The sequence below is a fragment of the Egretta garzetta genome, unplaced genomic scaffold (genome assembly GCF_000687185.1).
Source record: "Egretta garzetta isolate BGI_Z169 unplaced genomic scaffold, ASM68718v1 scaffold573, whole genome shotgun sequence".
NCBI lineage: Eukaryota > Metazoa > Chordata > Aves > Pelecaniformes > Ardeidae > Egretta > Egretta garzetta.
The window spans coordinates 898621-920246 of record NW_009259180.1 but is presented as its reverse complement, the minus strand read 5'-3'; the positions used below and the strand labels follow the sequence as shown (position 1 = coordinate 920246).

The 21626-nt window shown below is 37.8% G+C and overlaps 1 protein-coding gene across 1 annotated transcript in view; it reads right to left on the bottom strand.

The window, feature by feature from the left end:
• PARVA (parvin alpha) overlaps positions 1-21626 on the bottom strand; it is a 67982-nt gene that overhangs the window by 877 nt on the left and 45479 nt on the right. The window contains exons 2-12 of the mRNA XM_009635660.1: positions 19108-19197; positions 18938-19008; positions 18196-18298; positions 16186-16326; positions 14119-14234; positions 8528-8586; positions 7448-7467; positions 6011-6072; positions 5261-5329; positions 3566-3667; positions 2686-2758 (exon numbers count right to left, since the gene is read on the bottom strand). Coding sequence (XP_009633955.1) covers positions 2686-2758; positions 3566-3667; positions 5261-5329; positions 6011-6072; positions 7448-7467; positions 8528-8586; positions 14119-14234; positions 16186-16326; positions 18196-18298; positions 18938-19008; positions 19108-19197 — 906 coding nt within the window. The remainder of the gene's footprint in view (positions 1-2685; positions 2759-3565; positions 3668-5260; positions 5330-6010; positions 6073-7447; positions 7468-8527; positions 8587-14118; positions 14235-16185; positions 16327-18195; positions 18299-18937; positions 19009-19107; positions 19198-21626) is intronic.

The window sequence follows — 21626 nt, the reverse complement described above, 5'->3', positions numbered from 1 at the left end:
ATTAGAACAGAATTAGAATAGTCCAATCTCCTTCTGTTGGCTGTATAGGAACTCAATCTCCTAACTTTGGTTCTTGGAATTAGCCATGAAGGTGTAAAGCAGGAGGTGTGCATACTCCCATTATCTTCAAAACCTCCAAGTAAGCCTAGTAAAATGTGCATGTCATCATCAGGTATTTTTGCCATTACATTTATCTACAGTGATGTTTGTCACAGATTGTGAAGGGTTTATACTTTGAAGAATGAGTCCAATCAAACCTATGCATAGTGTCCAAAAGTATTCAAACTCGGAAGGGCTAAAGATATTACCTACACAGCAAGCTGACATCCATGGACAAAGGGTGAAAACAATCAAAGGGTGAAAACAATCAGACCTACATTTTATGCTGAGACTATGCAGAGTCATGAAACCATGGCCACATGGTTTTGTGGCTCTTAATAAGTCAGATGAAAAACGCTTGGTATAAAATGTAGAGAAAATGCCAAAAGCTACACAAAGGGCACATTGCTCCCACAACATCATGTTATATGCAAACAGTATTGCAGAGTATAACTCGGGAAGTTTCCTCTCTTAGGCCAGCAGCAAGCTGTAACACCTTAATTTCCTGATACCCAACTTCAACTGAATAAAGAGGTAACTTTGACAGGTCTTTGAAAGTAACCAGAAGACTCCACCACCACAACAAAATTCCACAGAAAGGTCCAAACTAAAAAGTAGCATGCTCCCAGAGAAAGATGACTTATTTCCATTGTTACATGTGTCTGACCACCATGTATAACATTGTACCAGTTGCAATTTTCAAAAAGAGAAACTTGAGTTTGGCTTTGACGTACACATTTCAAGAAGTAATTTGAAAAAGCTAAAACTGCAAATGAATTCATTACAGACTCAGTAGATTAATGTTCTGGCCATTTTAAAAGTAAAAGGTCATGCAAAGCTTTTTAATACCTTTTCAATTATACTGCAAATAACCCAAATAAACTGTTGACCCCATAAAAATCATTGTTTTTCATACTCATTTATTTTACCACATTCTTTTTTCCACTAAATATGTTTTTCATATTCTAAAGCACTTTTCAGCATATTTTTTCCTCAAGAACCTCAAAGAAACAGTGTAGGAATTTAAAGAGTATTTAGTATACACATTTAGGGTAAGATCCTTTTCAATACTCTTTTGCTCACTGGAAATTTTAAGCATGGGCATTGTGCCCAATGTAACAACACATAAACCAGATGTGTTTTTCCATTCACATTGGGCAGGAAGTTTCATATTAAGCATTTCAATAATTGCACAAGAAATGTCTTATATATGCTGAAATATCCTTATGGCTTGATTTATACTGGAAAAATTAGCTGTGCCCTAGAGCAATAAATACCTGAAAAATTAAATGCCGTAAGAATTTTAAACCTCCATGGGGAGTAAGGGATCAGAGATACTCTCTGTTTTACTTGGATCCCTAGATTTCACTATTTCCCCCTTCTCTCTTTGGCTATTCCAAACATAAAAGTTTGTGATACAGTCACCACTGGTTTAGTTAAGCATGATTGTAGATAAGAGTTCAAGCAATCAAGAAAAGTAAAAAAAAGGCTGGGTAGGTCCAGATTAAATTCATAGGCAGCATAGGCTCAATCCCGAGACTTTTTTTTTCAGTGTGTGCCTAAGTCTGCTGCTGTTATGATGCAGAAGTTGGGAGGGATGGAAAATAAGCAGAATGAAGCAGGGCTTGATTCAGTGATGTGTGCCTGAATCTCCAGAGAGCCCTTACTATTAGAAATAAAACTCTGAGTGTGAGCTTATATCAACTGCTCAGGGAATGACAATCCAATATTACGGCAGGAAAAGACTGTGTGCACCATAGAATGTGAATCTGCAATGGGTCTTGAAAACACATAGATATTGATTATTATGGTAGGTAACCAGCACAAGTTCAGCTACCACCCCTGTTGGGAAGAGTGGAGCAGAAGCTGCACGTCCAGCTCCTGCATGGTAAGAAGTGGTAACTTCTCACTGGCGCAACCACAAGAGTACCCTAGAACATGGTGAATCATGGATCCTATATCTGAAATAAAATCCCGAAAGGCTGGATTCAAACCCTGTATTTATATGAGCAAAGAGGAGTGGAATCCTGGTTCCGCTGAAGTCAGCAGCAAAACCTTCATCTTCCCTGAAGACACATTTTACTTTCAGTCTCCAGCTTTAAATGTAATTTAAATATGCATGACTAGTTTCTGCACTCAAAGGCACTCAAATGTGAACATTTGAAATTCTTCTTCCACAACATCTACCTCTTTTGAGAAAATCTTGTAAATTACACTGGAATACTTGAGGTTTAGTATGAAGATGTGGGATGAGGGAAAATGGAGCGATTGGAGAAATTCCTATCTGCCGGTGACACCATTCACAATTGTATTCTTATTCTTTCAGTGAATATCTGAGTATTACTGCATATGTTTGGTCACGCAAATCTTATCCCGGCCACTCAAGGAAGGAAGCCTTGCAACATTTGAAAAAACACATCTATCAGCCATTTGAAACACAGAGTTACCTGAGCACTTCAAAATGTAACTTGCCTTTCATTCTTGGATTAATGTTTTAACCTTCATTTAGCTATACCATAATCCTATGAGATAAGACCTGGATCCAACGCAAATTTTTAAGAAGATACAAAAAAGTAGATTAGATACCTTCTGGTCTTGGCTTTGGTTTTTCCAATCCACCATCCTGCATTAGCTCAAATGCAAAGGATACATTGAGGACCTAGTGATGTAATAAAGGTAGTCATTATTGCGAACTACATACAGTATAGTGTAAGTGGACACAACAAGCTGTATTTAAAGCTGAAGACTCAAATCCTCGGAAGGAAAAAATAGCGCTCCATATACCAATGGAAGATCTGGTCCATGGAATCCAGACAATCCATTTTTTTGTTTTGTTTTTTCTGGGTGGTGATGGCAGTTTCAGAAATATAAAAGTAATTGAAAAATAACACGTGAGCTAGTATTACCCATATAAAAATTACTTACAAGTAAGAATAGCCCACCTATTGGTGGGCAATTCCACCAATTGGAACATGATAGCCCTTGTGTGCTCTTGTCTTGAACAGACAGCTGAATTGCCTGGATAGCAACAGACACTGGGGTAATAGTTGGTCTTAAAATGATGCATAGTACATATATGCCATTATGCTTCCGAAAAACACGAAACCTTTCAAATGTTAAATTCTTGGATTTTGGACAGAAAAAATCAATTCTGTCATCAATTCAGATGTATAATTCTTTATACACTTAATGTACAGTATGTCTGGTTCAATGACAGCATCACACAATGGCTGCCAAAATCAATTAATACATATTAACCACCCTACCATTAATATAATTTTCCCTTTTATTCCAGATAACCATTAATACCGAGATTTAAAAAAATGCTTGGAAATAGTTAACAGTACAGTCCTCTCGATTTCAGCTATTTACATCACACTTATGCAGAAAAGTTTGTGTCATCCTTGTAATACAAGACATGTTTGTATGTTTATTTGTTTTTAACAGAAGAATGAAATCTAATTACCTTTTGTTCAAAACTATCAGGAGTCAAGAAAAAGCTGTGCAGAGGAACAAAATAGCCTTCTAGGAGACCCATTAGCAGGACTAAGTACACACCATCTGCAAACTGTAAAAAAAACATTTCTCAGTACATTTTCTGAAGAATAACTCATTGCTTTGCTTAATGAACAAGATATATATTGTCTAGTGCAGAACTGTCAACAAACTCCTAATATAAATATTTTAAATTGCAACTAAAAGATCTCATCTCACTTCTTTGATTCCTTTTATTTAGTTAGTACGTTCTGTTATGTCTTCTCCAAAACTGACTTAATGCTGAAATACACATGCAGAATAGAGTTCCTGGAAAGCAAGGTCATGAGTGGCTTTGATCTATGCTTTTGCTTTCTATTCCACTAGTTGTGGGGAATGAGAACAGCCACCTTTCAAGCTCTCAGATGGCAGGCATACCCTGAGAAAAAGCAGAAAAAAGTTGAAGAGCAGAATGAAGGTGCAATCTTGTGACTGCACTGAAATTCAGTATATTGGAGGAAATAAAGGAACAAAGAATCATCTTTGTCCATGCTCTGCAAGTCTGAGTCAATCTAATTTTAAATGTATGTAATTATAGATGGAAGATATCTAATTGCTATGATATATGTTTATTTCTATCTAAAAAAAAATAGCAACATCCATAAGATGTTGTTAAAGGCTTCTCACTCTTACCCCTGTGGCATCAGGTCTATCAGTACACTGAGATATCCACACAATCAAACTGAGTTATCTGAAGCAAGCTTCCTGAGGAGGATAATTTTCTTTCAACTGACAGAAATACAAATCTCTCATCTTAGGGAATACTGTTTCGGATAAATGCTTAAGGGGGTTCTAGGTACATTTGAATAATATGTTTTTTCCAAAAGCGAACAATGCAATAAGCAAGCATAGAGAACACCTTTCTGAAAGCCCTTACACATTATTTTCACCTAAATCTTAATTTTACCTTTGAAAAATCTCAATCTTTCAGATTGATAGCTATTTAAATAAACCAGATTCTTAATAACACAAATCAAGACATAAAATAAAGCCTGTCCTGAAGACACCTGGATTTTTTTGATAGTGCAGACACCATCCTTCCTGCCTGACCTTGTAATTTTCTATGATAACTACTGCAATTGTTCACACAGGGAGGTATTAATACAGCAGGATTAAGGTTTTCTTTTCGCTTCTTTCCAGCCAATTTAGCAGCTGAGAACAAGACAGAAGACCATGTACCACATTATTTCTGTGGTGCAATCAAGCCTGCAGCCCAACCATACAGCTGCCTATACACTTGAGTAGCTTTAGTCTCAAGAACGTATCTCACTGAATAGAGTCATTGTAATCCCATGAGATTGCGTGCTTGTGTAAAGGTAGGCAGGAAACAACTGTTCAGCTTGACATTGGATCAAACCAAGCGGACAAAGTTCTTTCCTGACCGAAACAAGCACAGGTTCTGCTTACAGCACTTGGCAGCGCCCAAGAGCTCGCATCTTTTAATTAATTTTTATGCTAATGGAAGTACAAAACTGTTTTAGAGAAATTTAGCTGCCCTCATGATTTCTTTGCTTATCTTAGAGCTAAATCAATAATAATTCAACAAAATTTTGGGATAAAGTTGGGAGCATAGTGCATAACATAGTGTAACTACCCCTTCCCTTTAAGAAAGGCTGTAAAATCCTACCTGGGTCTCCAGTTCAGTCACCTCCAAATTCAATTTATTGAGATGCTTGTTCACAAAGGTGATGAGCGTCTGAAATACGAAAACAATGTAGTGAAGGCCTATTCAGCAGGGCGGAAGTTCAATGCATGCAGTATGAACTCTACTCAGAAGAGAATCTGCATGAGTGAATAGACTGCAACACAATTTTTAAGTTTTAAAACTGAAATGTGACGTTAAAAAAAACCCCAAACTTTTTTTCCCAAGAACGAAGAAGACACATAAAATGAACGTGATGTATATAAATAAAAATACAGTGTTAAAACATAGTAATTCTTAAAAAAGACAGTTGTAGCAGTCTATAGGGAAGTGGGTAATTGGGCTCCACACAAATCTGACAGCAGTGAAAATACTCTAGGTCAGACCCCTAGCAGTTGTAAACTGGATACCTCTTTGGCATCAGTACATTCAATCTACCAGTTGGGTTCTACTCAACATACACTTTGTGAGAACTTCTTTTTGATGGAAACTTTGATAACTACATATTGTTCTGTGTTCCAAAGGTAAGTTCATGCTGCTAAATATTAATGAAAAGTAACACTACAATCATGAGTTTGTATATTTGTTTAAGCATAAAGCTTAATTGTATTTAATGTATGCAAACTATGCTAATTATATATTATATACATACACACTCACTACATATGTACAAACAGATACACACAATCATGCACATGCACACAACATCTATTTTAAAAATAAAAACCTTCCAACCTTTTTCACTACATTGAGCTTGTCTGGAGCATGGTCAAATAAAGTATCAAATGCATCTCTTTCTGAAAAACATTCAGAGATATTAATATATTGAGCAGCAGTTGTCCAAATGCAGACTAAACACTTATTAAGGCACACACTCATTTAAGATAACAGAGTCAGCAAAAGGTTTCAATATAGTCTCTTTGTATTCCAAGTACCATATATTTTGCATATTGCTCTCTTATAAGCTGCTAGTAACTTACTCTTTTCATTTACAAAAAGCATAATTTTCAAGTAGAATTTGGATTAACTAATAACCCTGTTTCTCAAAAAAGAACAAAGAATAGTAGCTTTATGCATAAAAGCTTTAAAAGACAGATACAGGGAGCTAAGTAACCAAATCATTGTGTGCAGAAGAACATGAATTTACAACTAGAGTCACTACATCTACAGAGGAAGGTTTTCCCCATGGGCCACTGACTGCATTGTGGTGTGCTATATTGTTAACCACTTCAAGCAAGCTTATGATTACACAGCTGCAATACAGTCCTTTGTATAGATGTTTTCAGGCCATTCTGATATGCAATTTAGGACATTATCAGCAGGACAGGCAACCTAGAGTAGCATGACTGGAGTGTTACTGTAGCCACCTTCTGAAGAAAACAGAAAAAAAAATAAATAACAAGGCACCAGAGCCTTTTCTAAGCAATTTCCATTTCGACAATCACCTGAATGCTAGCGAATGACTCCACAAAAAGCTACATTCATATTCCTCAATAAAAAAATGTTAGAGTAGATCTAAAGGCAATTGTAGAAGGCAGACTTTATGCAAAGTAAGACTGCTCAGGGATATCACTGGGCAAAGAGGTCATGCATGTTGCCTTTTCCATCAGCTGTAAGGTAGTCATTGAAATAATACAAGAAGCAAATGCTAAATTCTTGGTGGGACTCCACCTAAGCTCCTCAGATGAGTGTCTTCTGTTGGCCAAGCATTTGGCCAGTCTAGCAGTAAGACATACTAGATGCAGGAACTTGCGTAGTGTTTAGGCCTGCTGAATAATGACTCAATGTCATTAAAGTGTAAGTAGGTAATGTATGCAAGAATGCCAACGAGTTCACCAGCTAGTTTATCATAAGACATCATTTCATATTATGCTGGAAACTTATGACCATTAATACTATTACAGTAATGTTCTGGAGGTTAAACCGCAAAGCACCTGCAAATTAGCACCCGCTGAAAAGCAATGAAATGTGTTTTAAAGATGGTCAGACTGACTTTAATGCTTTTTTCCTTTTGTTAACTGCCACAATAGCCTGTGGTGCAAATATTAATATATTTGCCAGGGCAATCTGAAATCCTCTACATCCTTGCAGTTTAGTCAAAGTGACCACCATTGTAGAATTAATGTATACTTTGGCTGCCTCAAGAAAAAGATAATAATCAAATGAACTTACCATGTCTTCCTGATAATGCCCTATGAAAAAAAAACAAACACAAACAAGAATGAAAAGAACAAAACACAGTTATATATAATTCACTTGCAGACACTGTACTGCAAAAGAAAACAGCATATGTGGCCTGATCTTCAGCTTGGTGAAAACTGGAGTAGATCCATGGAATTAAGAAAACCTTCATCAAGTTACTCCAACTTAGAATCTGGATTAGTCTGGAGTCCATCAGTATAATATCTCCTGGCTTCACTAAAGTCTCATGGGAGGCCAGATCTCAGATTTCCTACTACTGAACCAAATCAACACACCTTGCCCAAATGAAGAACGCTTTTTCATGTTGGTTTTGTGAGAGCTTTTCCCTTTGCTTTAAAGATGCATTTACCACACCAACTACAATATTATTCCAGCCAAAACAATATTTGGACTGGGTTCTTAAGGATTGCAGCATTTTGCTCCTGTTGATCCCTCATATAACTATGATGCGTGAACAAATCCATAAAGATTAATAATAAGTCAACAGTATGGCCTCTCTCCATTCTATTAGAAACCAGGATATTCCACTACTGCTTTCTGTTGGTTTGGAATAACTTTTCTGTCATAAACTGTTCAGTGAGATGACATATACAGGGCTTCCTACCGTCAATTTACATCCCCAAAGTCCAAACACCTAAAACGAGTCATATCACATTCCTTTTTGAAATAATCTAGTTATCTATCAAATAAATAACAACATAAAAGAATGAGGCATACCTTTCTTGTTTGTTTGAAACATAAGAAATATAATAAATACAGAAATATATTAATAGTAGATAAATATAAAATAGAGATTTTGTTAATCTTCACTCTCTCGTCTCTTTTATCCTGATCTCCTGCTTTTAGTTCCCCAGCTCTGCATTTCATCACCCTTTTGTATTTTTAGATGCATGTTTGCAGCTCTTGAAAAGGCTAAAATACAGTCACTGGCAGATGAATCATCTTCGTTGGAACCCCAATACCAAAATCTAAATATCAGCAAATGTTTGAATTTCTGAGATGCATCTGTGTTCAATTACTGAACTGCTGGCAAAAGTGGTGTTGACATACTCAGTGTTACCAGTTATTTCCTCTTGGATTTGTCGAGACTGGAGGATTCCTTCTCGTTTCTGGAAAAAATAAAAAAGTGACTTTTTTCAGTAAAGTTTAATACTTAGGGTACAGTAAAAAATAATTTGAGATCTGTAAACACAATTAGATAAGAAACCTGCAAAATAAGAACTTTTTTTAAAGAAACTTACAGTAATGTATTATTTCACCTTGCAAGTATTTCAGAAAACTCTTTTGTACATTAGCAAGAAACTTGAAACTCCACCTGTAGAAGGAAGTATTTCTTTTCCTTCTCCATTGTTCTTAATTCACTTTTCTTTTAAAGGCCCCAATTCAGCAAGAGATTTGAAACACCTAAACACACATGTAAGTACTTTAGTAAAGGTATGTCTAGGTGAGTTGAATCAAACCTTGTATTTCAGAACAGCTTGGCAGATGGTGCCCATGCTTCTCTTTTGCAAAAATCTTGCTCCCAGGCTATCCATATTTTCTGCCCTGTTCACATACTTTTTTGCCTCAGTGTTTTCCACTTCTGACTTCTCTCCACTCAGAGAATTCTACTTGCTTGAGATGGAAAACCAAAATGGAGGATAACTCATTCACAGCCTGCTCCAGACCCTAGTCACCTTGACATTAATATACGCATTGACTCCAATGTTCTGCAGATGTGAGAAGCCCTTTGTACATGGTGGTGAGCGGCCTGCGTCTAAAAGCCATACACAAAATGGCAGAAGTCAACTCCAATGGTTGCTATTTGAGTCAGGTGGAAAAAGAAGTTCAAAAATTTGACGTTGTTTCCAGGATGCTGATCACAGTCATCTGGTGGCAGTGTAAATACTGCACATATGTTCTGCCTCTCTTTGTGTTCTCTCTGTTAATTCTATTCACTGGAATTAGTTAAATTTTGCAATACAGAAAGAAAAGTCAGGCAAATGCTGATGACTGCATGTAAAGTCTAGACATTAGACAATTATTCATGATTCTTGACTCCCTGTCATACAAGGAAATGAGAAAAATAAATTTATGTTGGTCCTAGACTTGCCTTCTACATGCAAAAGAGAAAAGGAGAATAACCTTTTGGAAAAGTCCTTTATGGCATGTGAACTTTGGCTGCTGCTCACCCCTGCCTTGGAGAAGATAGCATGTCCTCACCTGAGGCAGTCCTTGGTATATGATGTGCTGAAGACTTGGCCAGGCTTGACCCTATTACTTCTATACTGCATTACTAAAATATATGAGGATCACACTTACTTTCTGCAGGAAAGCCATACATGACACCCTCTGGGTCACTCCAGACTGGCACTTGAAGCAGTCTGAACTGTCCTTTTAGCTAGATGATAGTTTCAGGTGTTTTGCATTGTTTTCTACACATGGTTAAAAATGGATTCAGGGAGGACCTTTGAACATTAAAAAGACAGAGTGAAGTCCAGTGTGTTACATACTGAAAGAGGGGGCACAGAACAGCTGCTGAGACATCTTCTGTCACACATCTTGAAACTCTGAAGAAAAACTACATCATTTAGGGCTATATTCATTTCCAGCTTGTGCAGACCGTGATAAGTACTTGCACTTGAAGTTAAAATCTAGTTCATGCTAACTCAAGTTAGAATTCCACAGAGTTTGGGGTTTTTGTTTATTTTTCCCTCTGCTGCAGGGTAAAAGGAAACTTTGATTTCCTCCTGATGATGACTCTGACATGCCAATGATGCCTTCTAGAGCAAAAGCTCTATCATTCTTGTCTCCCAAAGGAGTTGAGCATCATAGCAACAGCATCTGTACTTCCCAGTGCCTAGTCTGGTGAGATGAGAGAAGAAAAAGGCTTCTAATACTCTACCTTCCCTCTGCAAACATGCAAAAATAGCCTAAAACATACTCCAGTATGGATATAAAACATATTTCCCTTTTTGATAAACTGCAATTAATATCAACAGGAATTCTGCACCTTAATCCTGTTGTTGACAAAACCAAAAAGAGACAAGACATCAAGCCCTAGTTTTGTGCCTGGCACTGATCACTAACATTGATGGAATTTCCACACTGCCCAAATACGACATGCATCTGCTGGACATTTATTTGACCAGCATATGTCGAGATAGACATATGTAAAAAAGTCTGTAAAAAGACTGGTGAAAAAGTCCCAATGACAACAATCAGCATGGACCTTAGAAACACTAGTCTAAGCACATTCTCTGTGAAGGCTGCTTCCCATACATCTTTTGGACTTTATAAGAACTCTCCACCTGAAAATTGAACCTAACACTGATGTTACCTGTTGTGAAGTTTGTTTTATATTAGACAGAGGATGTCACAATATTCCTAAAAATACAAAGAAGTGCTACTGAGGACTGAAAGACTGTCCAGCAATGTTCCTTAAAGACAACAGTGGCTATAACTGAAACAACAAATGATAAAAAAGAACATCCACTATTTGAAAGTCACTTAAGAAATGAGGCATGAATTAAGATTCCCCACTAAAAAGAAAAGCTGGACGCATATTCCAGTGACCACAGAAAACTTTATTTGGACAGGCTTGTTATCTTCTTCCCTCACAGCTGAAATACTCCACTAAAGGCCATGAAGGATCTTCCTAATCACTTACCATTTTTTTGAACAAAACAATACATCTGAAATATGGGTAATATGTCTGGAAATGGAAAGGGTCTCTCTTCTTCATGTCTCTTTGCATCAGCTATATGTCAGCACTTTTATGTAACTGAGGGCCAACTGCTTGGTTTCCCCACACAAAGTCCCATTCTGAAAACCTTCCCACTATTTGAATGGGTTTTGCCTATGTATTGTTGCTATCCATTTCATCTGGAGGATCATGTTTTATAATTGCCTCACCAAGATGAAATGCAGAACTATTCTGGACCTTGAGAGGACCAATACATTTGCCATAGGTTCAAAAAAAGTCATCTTGGGAACCTGGAGGCACTGCTCCTTGCAAACATTTCAGACCTTCCCAGGCCTTTCAGAGAGGCAGTGGGACCAATGATCTCAGATTAAGCTTGTGATGTACAGCTTCTTCTAATCTCATTAATTTCCTAGCTTTGCTTAGAAGTAGTTTATGCACCCAAGAATTGCTGTCCCAGGGCTGAAGCCATTCTGGCTGCCCTGCAATGTATTGTTATACTCTCCGACTTACAGCTCTGGCACACAAACAATCTGTCATTTAACCACTTGTGGATGACATAAATAAATAATTTTTAAAAGAGGCAAAATGGTGGCAAGTTCCAGCTCTCCACAAAAGCTCTCACTTGTTTCAGTAGAAATGATAAAACAAAACTTGGGCTTTGTTCAAAGTTATTCATTCTACTAGTATGGAAGGCAAAGAAAATAATGTAACAAAATAGCTACAAAAGGTCCAACTATCACATTTTTTCCCAAATCAGCTTATAACCCAGATTTCCTATTGCTCTCACTGCTAACAGCTTTTGTACAAAACAGCCAAAGGAAACAAGATGATTACCTGTTCGGCATGAGCACATTGTCTGTTTCAGAAATACCTTTGTTTCTATTTCAAAAAACTACACTCAGCCAACACAGCAACCCTCACAATTTATGTGTTTCTAAACCTAACAAAACCATGAAATGAATTAGGGCCGTCTTCCTTAAAGACTCCAGAAAAGTACTTTGTTCTTTTATTTCTCTCTCTGTACTATTCCCTTTATCAAACTGTAGAGAGTACAATTTAAAACCAGCTACCACATAGTTTGTTGAGTTTCCCTAGGCATGACCTTACTTTACAGAATGCATGAGGGTTTAGAACAAGGCATGCAAGTTTGAACACTAAATCAGGCTTTAGGATCTGCTGATCATTGATTAAAACTTTCATTGAATTCAAAAGGTATGTGATGAATTATATAGAACCACTCCCATAGGACATGAAAAACAGATTTAAAAAATAAAAATAGAAAACCCACCCATGATAAAATAAAAATGAAAAATGTCTCAAACACAATTACAGTAAGAATACCGCCCCCCACCCTGTGTTAATAGGAATCAGCATAGCCTTGGAGTTCCACTGATTGGCTTTCACCAAGAACTGGGTCTGCAGGGCGAAATCTTGTGCAACATTACTTGGATTTTCATAGAATCACTTTGGTTGGAAAAGACCTTTGAGATCATCGACTCCAACCTTTAACCTAACCCTGCCATCCCACCACTAAACCATGTCCCTAAGCACCTCATCATTTTATTCTGATGCAACTGCTTTCTCTGCAATTCACTGGCACCTGAGCTACAGCTGTGTAGCTAAGAGGCAAAAGTAGTGAGCCAGATTCTCCCACTACTTATAGTTTTTAAATTGGATTTATCTCTACTGAATTCAGTGGATTTGCCATTGAACTACATTAGCCTATTAAATAAAAGGACAATTACGTCCACTGATTTCAACAGGAATTTTGTCTGGATGTATAGAGTGACAGCACAATCCAAGATCTGGTTCTTTATTTTAGGACTGTTCTTCTGGTTTAGTTTCTCATCCCAAAGATGCCCTGACTCCTGCACTCCTCATTTCTTAAGCTGGTTTTGGTAGAACTTTGAGATAAACCAGTGTAATTAATACATTTGTAATAGCCAAAGGAAAGTGCTTGAAAATTATCATCCTCTGAAGCCTGAGACACGTAAGTGCAGATTTGCACTTTCATCGTCTGTACAGAAACCCACGAAGCAGAATCTGAGAGTCAATGAGTCATTATCAGGCGTCAGTGACACATCTACCAGAGGCTCTCCTTCAGATTTCTCCTCAAATTACAAAACTTGTCTGATTTGAATGCTGGAAAAAGGAGTGTTTACTTTCTCAGATCTGTCCCACAGATTTTCAGTCACACAAAACTTGAGCAATAGCTCTTTGCACCAGGTACTTCAGGGTAACATCAGTTAAAAATCATAAATACAGTTACAGTGTGAAAAATAAAGGCAAAGCTAACTGGAAGTAAAGCAAAGCAGATTAAATGGGAAGAGGCCAAATAAGATAGAGCAAGCACAAGTCCAACTGAAAGAAAAACGATGAATTGAGTAACATGAAGAGCTTGGATGGATGAGGCTCTAATAAGGAGACTGACTGACACAAAAGATTTAGTTGATGAGGGGTTTTTTTGCATGCTTATGAGAAAGTCAACATTGTAATCAGACTAAATTAGCATGCACAAGGCTGAAAAAGAATGTTTAGTCACCTAATATGAATCTGAATATAATAAACAGTGACAATTCATCATTCAGTTCCAAGAGTGATTTGATCTCTACACAAGTGAGAAGACCATCAAAAATAGGAAAAATAGTAATTCTAGAGATCATATTGGGTGATAAACAAACACATTCCAACAATAACAATGCTTCATATATTTTTAATGTCAGAGTCTGGCCACTTCACAATCAAAATAAGATATTACGAGCCACAGCTCAATCTGGGAAAGCACTTCTGCTTTTTTCTGGTTGAAGCATTGTCAGCAGGGAAGACGCACGTGTGTTTCTTGTCAGCCAAAGAGACACACGCATGCCCGCCCAAACAGAAATGCTAGATATATTTTTCAAGACACCCCTCAGTCACTTTCACAACACCACTAGGAGCTGTTTAACACCTCTCTTACCTGCACAACAACAACCTGAATGGACACATGATCTGGGAGTCTGATTGGTGCTCGAAAATACTGTGATAATGCAACCAGAAGATGAAGTATTGCTACGAGACTTTTAGCATGAACAGCTGAAATAGATATTAAAAGCACAAGTTACAAACTGCAAAGTAACTAGGGCACATATTTTTACTTTTGAGGATGTAGGGATTATGAAACTCTTTTCCTCTTGCCACCTGGAGCCAGGAGGCACTTTTAAGGCACCTCTCTGTTACTGGTCTCCTCCTGCTTAACAGGTCATGTGAATGCAACCCAGTCAGTAATATGCGTCAGCACCAAAGCGTTACTTCTTGCAACATGTCTGGATGCTATGGACTTGTGTAGATGGCAATCTAAAGCTAATCCAAAAGCCAGATTTCATATATGGCAATTTAAGTGCTGTCTCTGCATTCTCCTTGCCTTTCTTTTATTCCATTTATTTCAATAAGGATTTATGGACTATCAGAAAGATATTTTTGTACTCATAACATGCACTTATTCATTTTTAAGTGTCACAATGCCTGCAGGATGATAAACGAGCCTATTTTGGCAGAAGCCTTAAGCAATAACTTACTAAACTCAATGACTCAAACATTCCTCATGAAGTTGTTATAGCTCTTGTTATTGAAGCTTTTTCACAGCAGGTTTCATACGGGTAGTTAACACTAACAAGACTTACAAGATATCAAAAGCCATACTGCAGGAAATCCTTAATCAAGTATCAAGCCATTGGCATGGAAGTGAGTAATTTCTAATTCTTATTATCGCCTTTCTTCTTCTGTTTTGTTTTTGCATTTATAGTCTTCCCCTAAATGATCTTTGATAGCTACAGCACAATGCACTAACCAACAGCTACTACCTTACTTCACTGGTAAAGCAGGATTAGATTCACTAAAATACCCTTCTTCATAATCTCCAAATGCAAGTCTCAACTCCGCCGTGGAGACACTCGTTCATATAAAATGTGGCATTGCTGTCAAATTTGGCTGGGGTGCCAGTGGTCACAGATGAGGTGCTTTAGCAGAACACTAAAAAGATGTCTGTCTGCCTAGCACCGGTGTGTGCTACAGCTGGCTCCAGCTGCTGCTGTCTATCTGTACTTTAGCTCTAGAACACATGTAAAACATTAAACTAAAACTAGAATTTACATTGTCAGACCACTCCAAACACCCTGCCTCCAGCTGCATAACAGAGAATGGAAAAAACCTGGGGGTAGGTTGAAGAGAGATGGGGACAGAAAACTCAGTGGGACCACTTGAGTGGGAAAGTCAGAAATGCCTAATGTTCACTCTTCCTTCCTCAAGCTATTTCCTCTCTCTCTCACTCGTTTGTTGTGAATGGAATGGGATACAAACCAGCTCAGCTCACAACAGGTATAGGAGACAGGGAAACCACTGTATACAGGTCACCAGTGTGAAATGATTCTGGATTCCAAACTTAAAACAGATTAAGAGGCCTAATTTTCTAAAACTGCTGCTAACCTGCTTTCTGCAACACATATGCACTAAAATGCCTTGTGTTGGTCCACTGAGGGCATTTCTATTAGATATTAAGATGCTCGTTTTTAATACAATAAAACAGGAAGGATGCAGTCCTAATCTTGATGACAGTTTTGCAATCAAAACCAGTGGTTCAGATTTAGCTTTAAACGATAGAAATATTATTCATGTCTATGTTGCAAATTTTACACAGAGTCCTAGGACCTAACTCTCCTTCCACCTATCTACTACGTTACTGCAGGTACTTGCCCATTTCAGCAAGCCAATTTAGTAACAGAAAACCTAAGCTGGTATCCATATGGACTTAAGAGCAGAAATACCATACTTTGACAGACTCTGAAAAGACAGTTTATTTAAATTGGAGGTTGAGCCCCAGTAAAGAGGGTAGAGTGTACCACATCTGGAAGTGCCCTGCAGAGCAGCTCATACCATAAATATCAGGATTCAGCCTTCCCTTATCATTGGATATTTCAGAATTCCAGATAGCAGCTATAAACTCTTGGATGTCAACAAATGAGAACAGCATAGAAAACACACAACTTACAGTCAACGTTCCACTTAATGCTTCTTGGAGGGAGTTTAAGGGTTTCATTGATCTTTTCAAGTACTGTCTGTAGCTTCTGTTTCTGAGCAATTTCAGACTGAGTAACTTCAGCAACATTCAGCTTCTCACTTTCAAGTTTCTCTGAAGTGATAATAGAAGAAAAACCACCATCAATTCCATGAAGAATATAAAGACATACCATGCACCCAGATGTACATTCAAGAGATATTGGACTTCCTAGTTTTAAAATTATCTGCTTTTCCTTCAAGAGCCACTTTCCCCCACACTTCTGAACTCCTTTCCCTTCATTTACCCATTGCCAAGGGGAAGGCAAAGCATTAATGAAAGCCACGCTACTGGCTAACAAATATTTGCTGCAACTCCAGGCTCTGAGGTACGGCCCATTACTTCTATTGCTACTGGATAAAGGGTATTGCCTATGCAAGTGGCTTGTACAGCAGACAAGGAAACCGATACCAACTTTAGGAAGATTTGTTGCATCAGTCTCAGCATTCCAGCTTCTCCCTCAAGACTCAGGAGATTTAAATTTTTACTTGCCCCATTTGTCATAAAAGTGAAGTGACACCATATTCATAGAGGTGGAGGATGCACCCAAGAAATGTGAACAAGTATTTCTGGAGGTATAAAAACAACTAAAACCTTAGGCAGTTTCTTCTGTGAAACCACAGCCCTTTTTTGCACTCAAAATTTGCAGTAGACGTTAAAGTATTTTATGAACTGATTTATTAATAATTAGTACAGATTGCTAGGTATATACATACATGGCTTAGTGTTTTCCATTAAATAGTAATTAAAGAAAATTTAGCAATAAAAGCTCCCTGATAACACCAGAAACAAAATGCTTGGTCACCTATCAGTTTAATTCTATGAAAGAGTATACTATTAAGCTTGGTAAGAGCTGATCTCATTCTCACCAAAGCCAACTGAGTATCTTCCCAAATAGAGTGAACCTAAGCTACCAGCCTATGAATCCTGCCTAAGAGACTGCTATCTCCATGAGTTTCTTGTGCCTCCACAGAAATTAGTCTGTGCATATTCTCACAAGACCAAAGGCTTTATTAGCATAGACCTGATCCACAAGGAGTTAAGGGTAATGGAAAAGATTCCACTGAATTCAGTAAGTGCTGGATCAGTACACGCGTATTTAGAGTCAGGCTGTATCTGATACGCATTTTTTGGGTTTTGGGTGAAGTCACTGGAGGTCTGCCCATGAGAATCAAATTGCTCAGTCTGGGGCATATCCAGTCCATCACAATATATTCAACAGCTTAACCATTCATAGAAGGGAATAGTCTGTGTAGTCTTTATGAGAAGTGCTCACATGATGTTTCGAGACTCATTTAAGATATTGAAAAGAAATTTACTGGAGACTTTATGAGCTGTAATAACTAAGAAAATGGCTTCCAAGCCAACAGTTAAAAAAGCACATGCCAGCTCTGCATTAGCAGTTTCTTTTCCCTATCTGTTTCTCAGCCGAAGCTCAGCTTGCAGTCCACTGTGTACCATTACCCCAGTAATGTTAAAAGCCAGACATCAAATCAGAAAGAAATTCCAACTTTCCAGAGGAACTTTGCGATGTGAATAAACTATAGTATGGAACCAGCAGAGATTAAAAACATCCACTGTTGTACTGAAAATACTCTTGCCTTCAAACTTACTTTCCACTTGTAACACAGTTAAGTTTGTACAGGACATATGCAGATAATAAATTTAACTAGAGCAAATACTGTTGCCAAGACAAGAACACTCCCTCTCTAGCACCCCAGGTAGGCTTTATGCTGTTCTCATCAACTACAGACCACCACACATTGCACCATAGCTGTAAGGATTGTGCATACAGCCTACTGCCCAAGGGTCTCATAATACAACGCTATTTTTGTATCACTTAGTGGCATAAATGTAAGATGATACGAAGGCTCCTAAGTAGGAACAAGTGATCCACTTAGTGACAAAGTGCCCCAACAGCATGAACATATATTTTTTTCTTACCAAATAATTTCTGCAATACTTGTCCATCATACAGGTCCTCAGCCAAGTCTTTCACAATAATCCTCTCTCCTACCAACACATCATTAATCCAGTCAATTAATACCTATATGGGAAATACAAATTTGGCAGTATTATACACTATTCATTTGCAATTTAAAACACATGTCATTTTGTATAATGATGAAAATATTTAGCAGAAAGGATACCAAAGCTGCAACAGCTCAAAATACAAATTAGTCTGAAATGCCATCATAGGAAAATGGGAAGGATTTATGAAGGACTCTTCAAGGTGGCTGTGTCAATGCACCACAATGTCTAGACAAGTAGCGGACCGATGCAGTGACTTCTGGAGTGAAACCTGTCCTTTGTTTTAAGTAGTATTTTAACATTTTATTGTGAAGCAAAAGGTGTTGAAGTTGATTGTAATGAAGCTTTCTGCTGAAGTTCTAACCCCAAGAACCACAAAGACTACAAGTAAAGTCAGTGCGATCTTAGATTGCAGGTGGGATGCAACTAAGAATCTGGACTCAGAATTTTAATCCAAATTCTTGAGACTCAGTGTGCCATATCTAGAGAACAATACTGCAATAAATGACCTGCCTACTTCACTGGGATGTACATACCATGTGGTTTTATTTAATTAATATCTAAACAGTGCTTTGATGTGTTCAAATGAAAGAGGCAAGGATAGCATTAAAAAATAGTTTCACTTTCCTGAAAGTGTTTACATGCTTTTCATTACCTTCATTAGTTCTTGTAATTTTGGGTCATTTCTTGAATTTGGATCAACCATTGTTCGGACTTCATTTTCCTCTAGAAGGTTTAAAAGAAAGACATTAGAAACTATTACAGGCATGACACTTTATTTTACATCAAGCTTTTATGTTGAGATGTAAAATTGTTGTGAATTACCTAGCATAGTGTCCTCAGGGTCTAGTTCGAATGGAATTGGACTGAGAGGTAAGTTAATGGCATTTATTCCTTCTTCCTGTAATTCAGATACTAGGAAATAAAAAAGAAGAGCTTGGTCAAATTTCAATTCAATTTTACTTACTATTTCACTCTTGCTAAAAGTAGCATTAATTGTCTTTAATTTCTTTATAAGAACATGACTCTATTAGATAAGCCACCAGGTGTAATTACAGCAATAAAATATAGCTAACAGAAGTGGGTGGCCCAGCCAACAAACCTTTCCTTGTATGAGTAGATTTCTCATGGGTAATGGTACTGGACTCAATGCAATTTCCTCAAATCTTTTCCAGGATAAGGCCATTGTCCTCAAATTTTAAAAGGCTCGCTTGCATTTTTATGGTCCTGACATTTTAACACTAATGAATCATTTTAGCTGAGGGAAATAATTATTGCTCTCAGCTATGTCACCCTGGCTCTGGAGATGCTTCAAGTTTAGCTACTTGAGAAGAGCTGGGCCTGGCTTGTATGTCCACACAGGAGCTGCCAGACTGATAAACTATTTAGGACTGAAGGAGTAGTCACAGCACACGGCTCCCTCCGTTGTTCAGGTCAGGGAGCAGCTGGAACAGACTGCAGGATGCTTCTGGCCAGTGTTCTTGGCCTTTCCTTAGCAGAAACCATGGCAGCAGGACACAGGTGTAAGACGACAAACCCTCAAAAGTACTGCCTTATTGTGGAGTCCAGACAGGTTGAGAAAGAACTTGTACACAGGAAAGGGATAGTAATCCCCATTGTCTGGACATGCCTATAGATTTTGGGAAATATAGACAAGTTCTTACTCAGCCAAAATCTCCTAATGCTGCAAAAATCAATGTTCTTGTAATACATACTCTGAGAACATCAGAGCAGAGAGATCCAGAGAAGACATGTACAGTCCTGCCACTAGTTCTGTACTGTACAGGTTCTATACCTGGTATAGTTCAGAGCAACTTCATTTGTGCTTCTGGGTGACCCAAACTTTAATAGGTTACAAAGACAAAACCCTTCCTTCACTGCCCAGACATGCCTCCATAACAGAAGAAAACAAATACAATCAAGCCAATACACTCATCCTACTGCTATGGAAGAACAGATAGCACCGTGCAGGGAGGACACCCACTTTGGTGATCAGACAAGACTGCATCTTGCTTTGTAACCAAGAAATCAGTGCAAACCTGATTTACCAAGCCAGGCAAGAAGCTTGCTGTCTTACGAATGACAAGTAAGTAATGTTGTTTTGACCACTCCTTTTCCAGTGTAAAGACCTTCAATAGAAGGGGTTGTTAGCACAACTGTTCTAGTCAGAGTTTAAACTTAAATAACTTAATTCAACCATCCTACATGTGTTCTAAAGATTCAAATAGCTGTATACACCTTCTGACATGAGCTAAAACACATGATTCACATGCAGATGCAGATTTACCATCTAACATTTCAGATTTACTACCTGAAGCTTTCCTCAGCTTATTTTGGAAATTACAGAAATAATTTAGGTTCGGAGAAAACAGAAAAACAGGAAGTGACAGTAGAGATCTTCTGTTTTGTTCCTGGCCTCGTGACTGCCTCATAAATTAGCTTTTGGAAAACAGTTTTACCTCTCTGCCTTAACTTCCTCTGTGCAATACGTACAGCTAAGTTTCACATGAACACTGTGATAATTAGTCAGTTGGTGTGATAACAGTACTTCAAGCTTTCCAAATATTTTCTACACTTTGTGAAATGTTTTGTCCTCTGCCAGATGAAATGCCTGTGCATGTTTCAAGAATCTGTGTAGCTGTATTCAGACATCAATGTAAGACTCAGCATTAATGACTGCTAGAATGCTTATTGCTTTTAATTGTACAAAGATAACTTTGAAAAATCCACTACCTTCAATACTGAAACACTAACTTAACTCCATACACTCACCCTGCTTGTGTATCTGTAAAATACAAATACTGAGCAGCTCTAAAGAGTCATAAAATAATGCTGACAATAATAGTTCCCTGGATTGTTGTATATCCTCTAAAACTGACGGCTGAGAGCAATGGACCAAATTAATCCCTCATGTGACTCCATTGAGTTCTGAGGAGTTACAGCAAGGATGAATTTGGTCTAGCATGTACAATCTCAGGAACTGTTTACACTTAATGGCAATTTTTTGAACTGCTAGTACTCCTTAGAGAAAATAATTGTTGGTTTTATTAACCTCTTTGTGTTTGTTTTTTTTTTATGTTGGTTCAAAATGGTTATGGGCATAAAAATGTCAGTGGATAGAAAACTTCCATGTGGAGGTCTTTCTGTTCTGAAATGTTTCATTCATGGAGGACTTCCACACAAAGGTTCCTAGGCAGAAAACATTTTTTTGACATCATTCCCAAGAGGGAGCATAGAAAATAAAATCTGTTCAAGCCAACTGGCTCCAACAAGCTCTCCTATCCCAAAGGGCTGGATGCTCTGCTTGGGCAAAACACACTGGAGGAAGCAGTCAGCTCATTTTA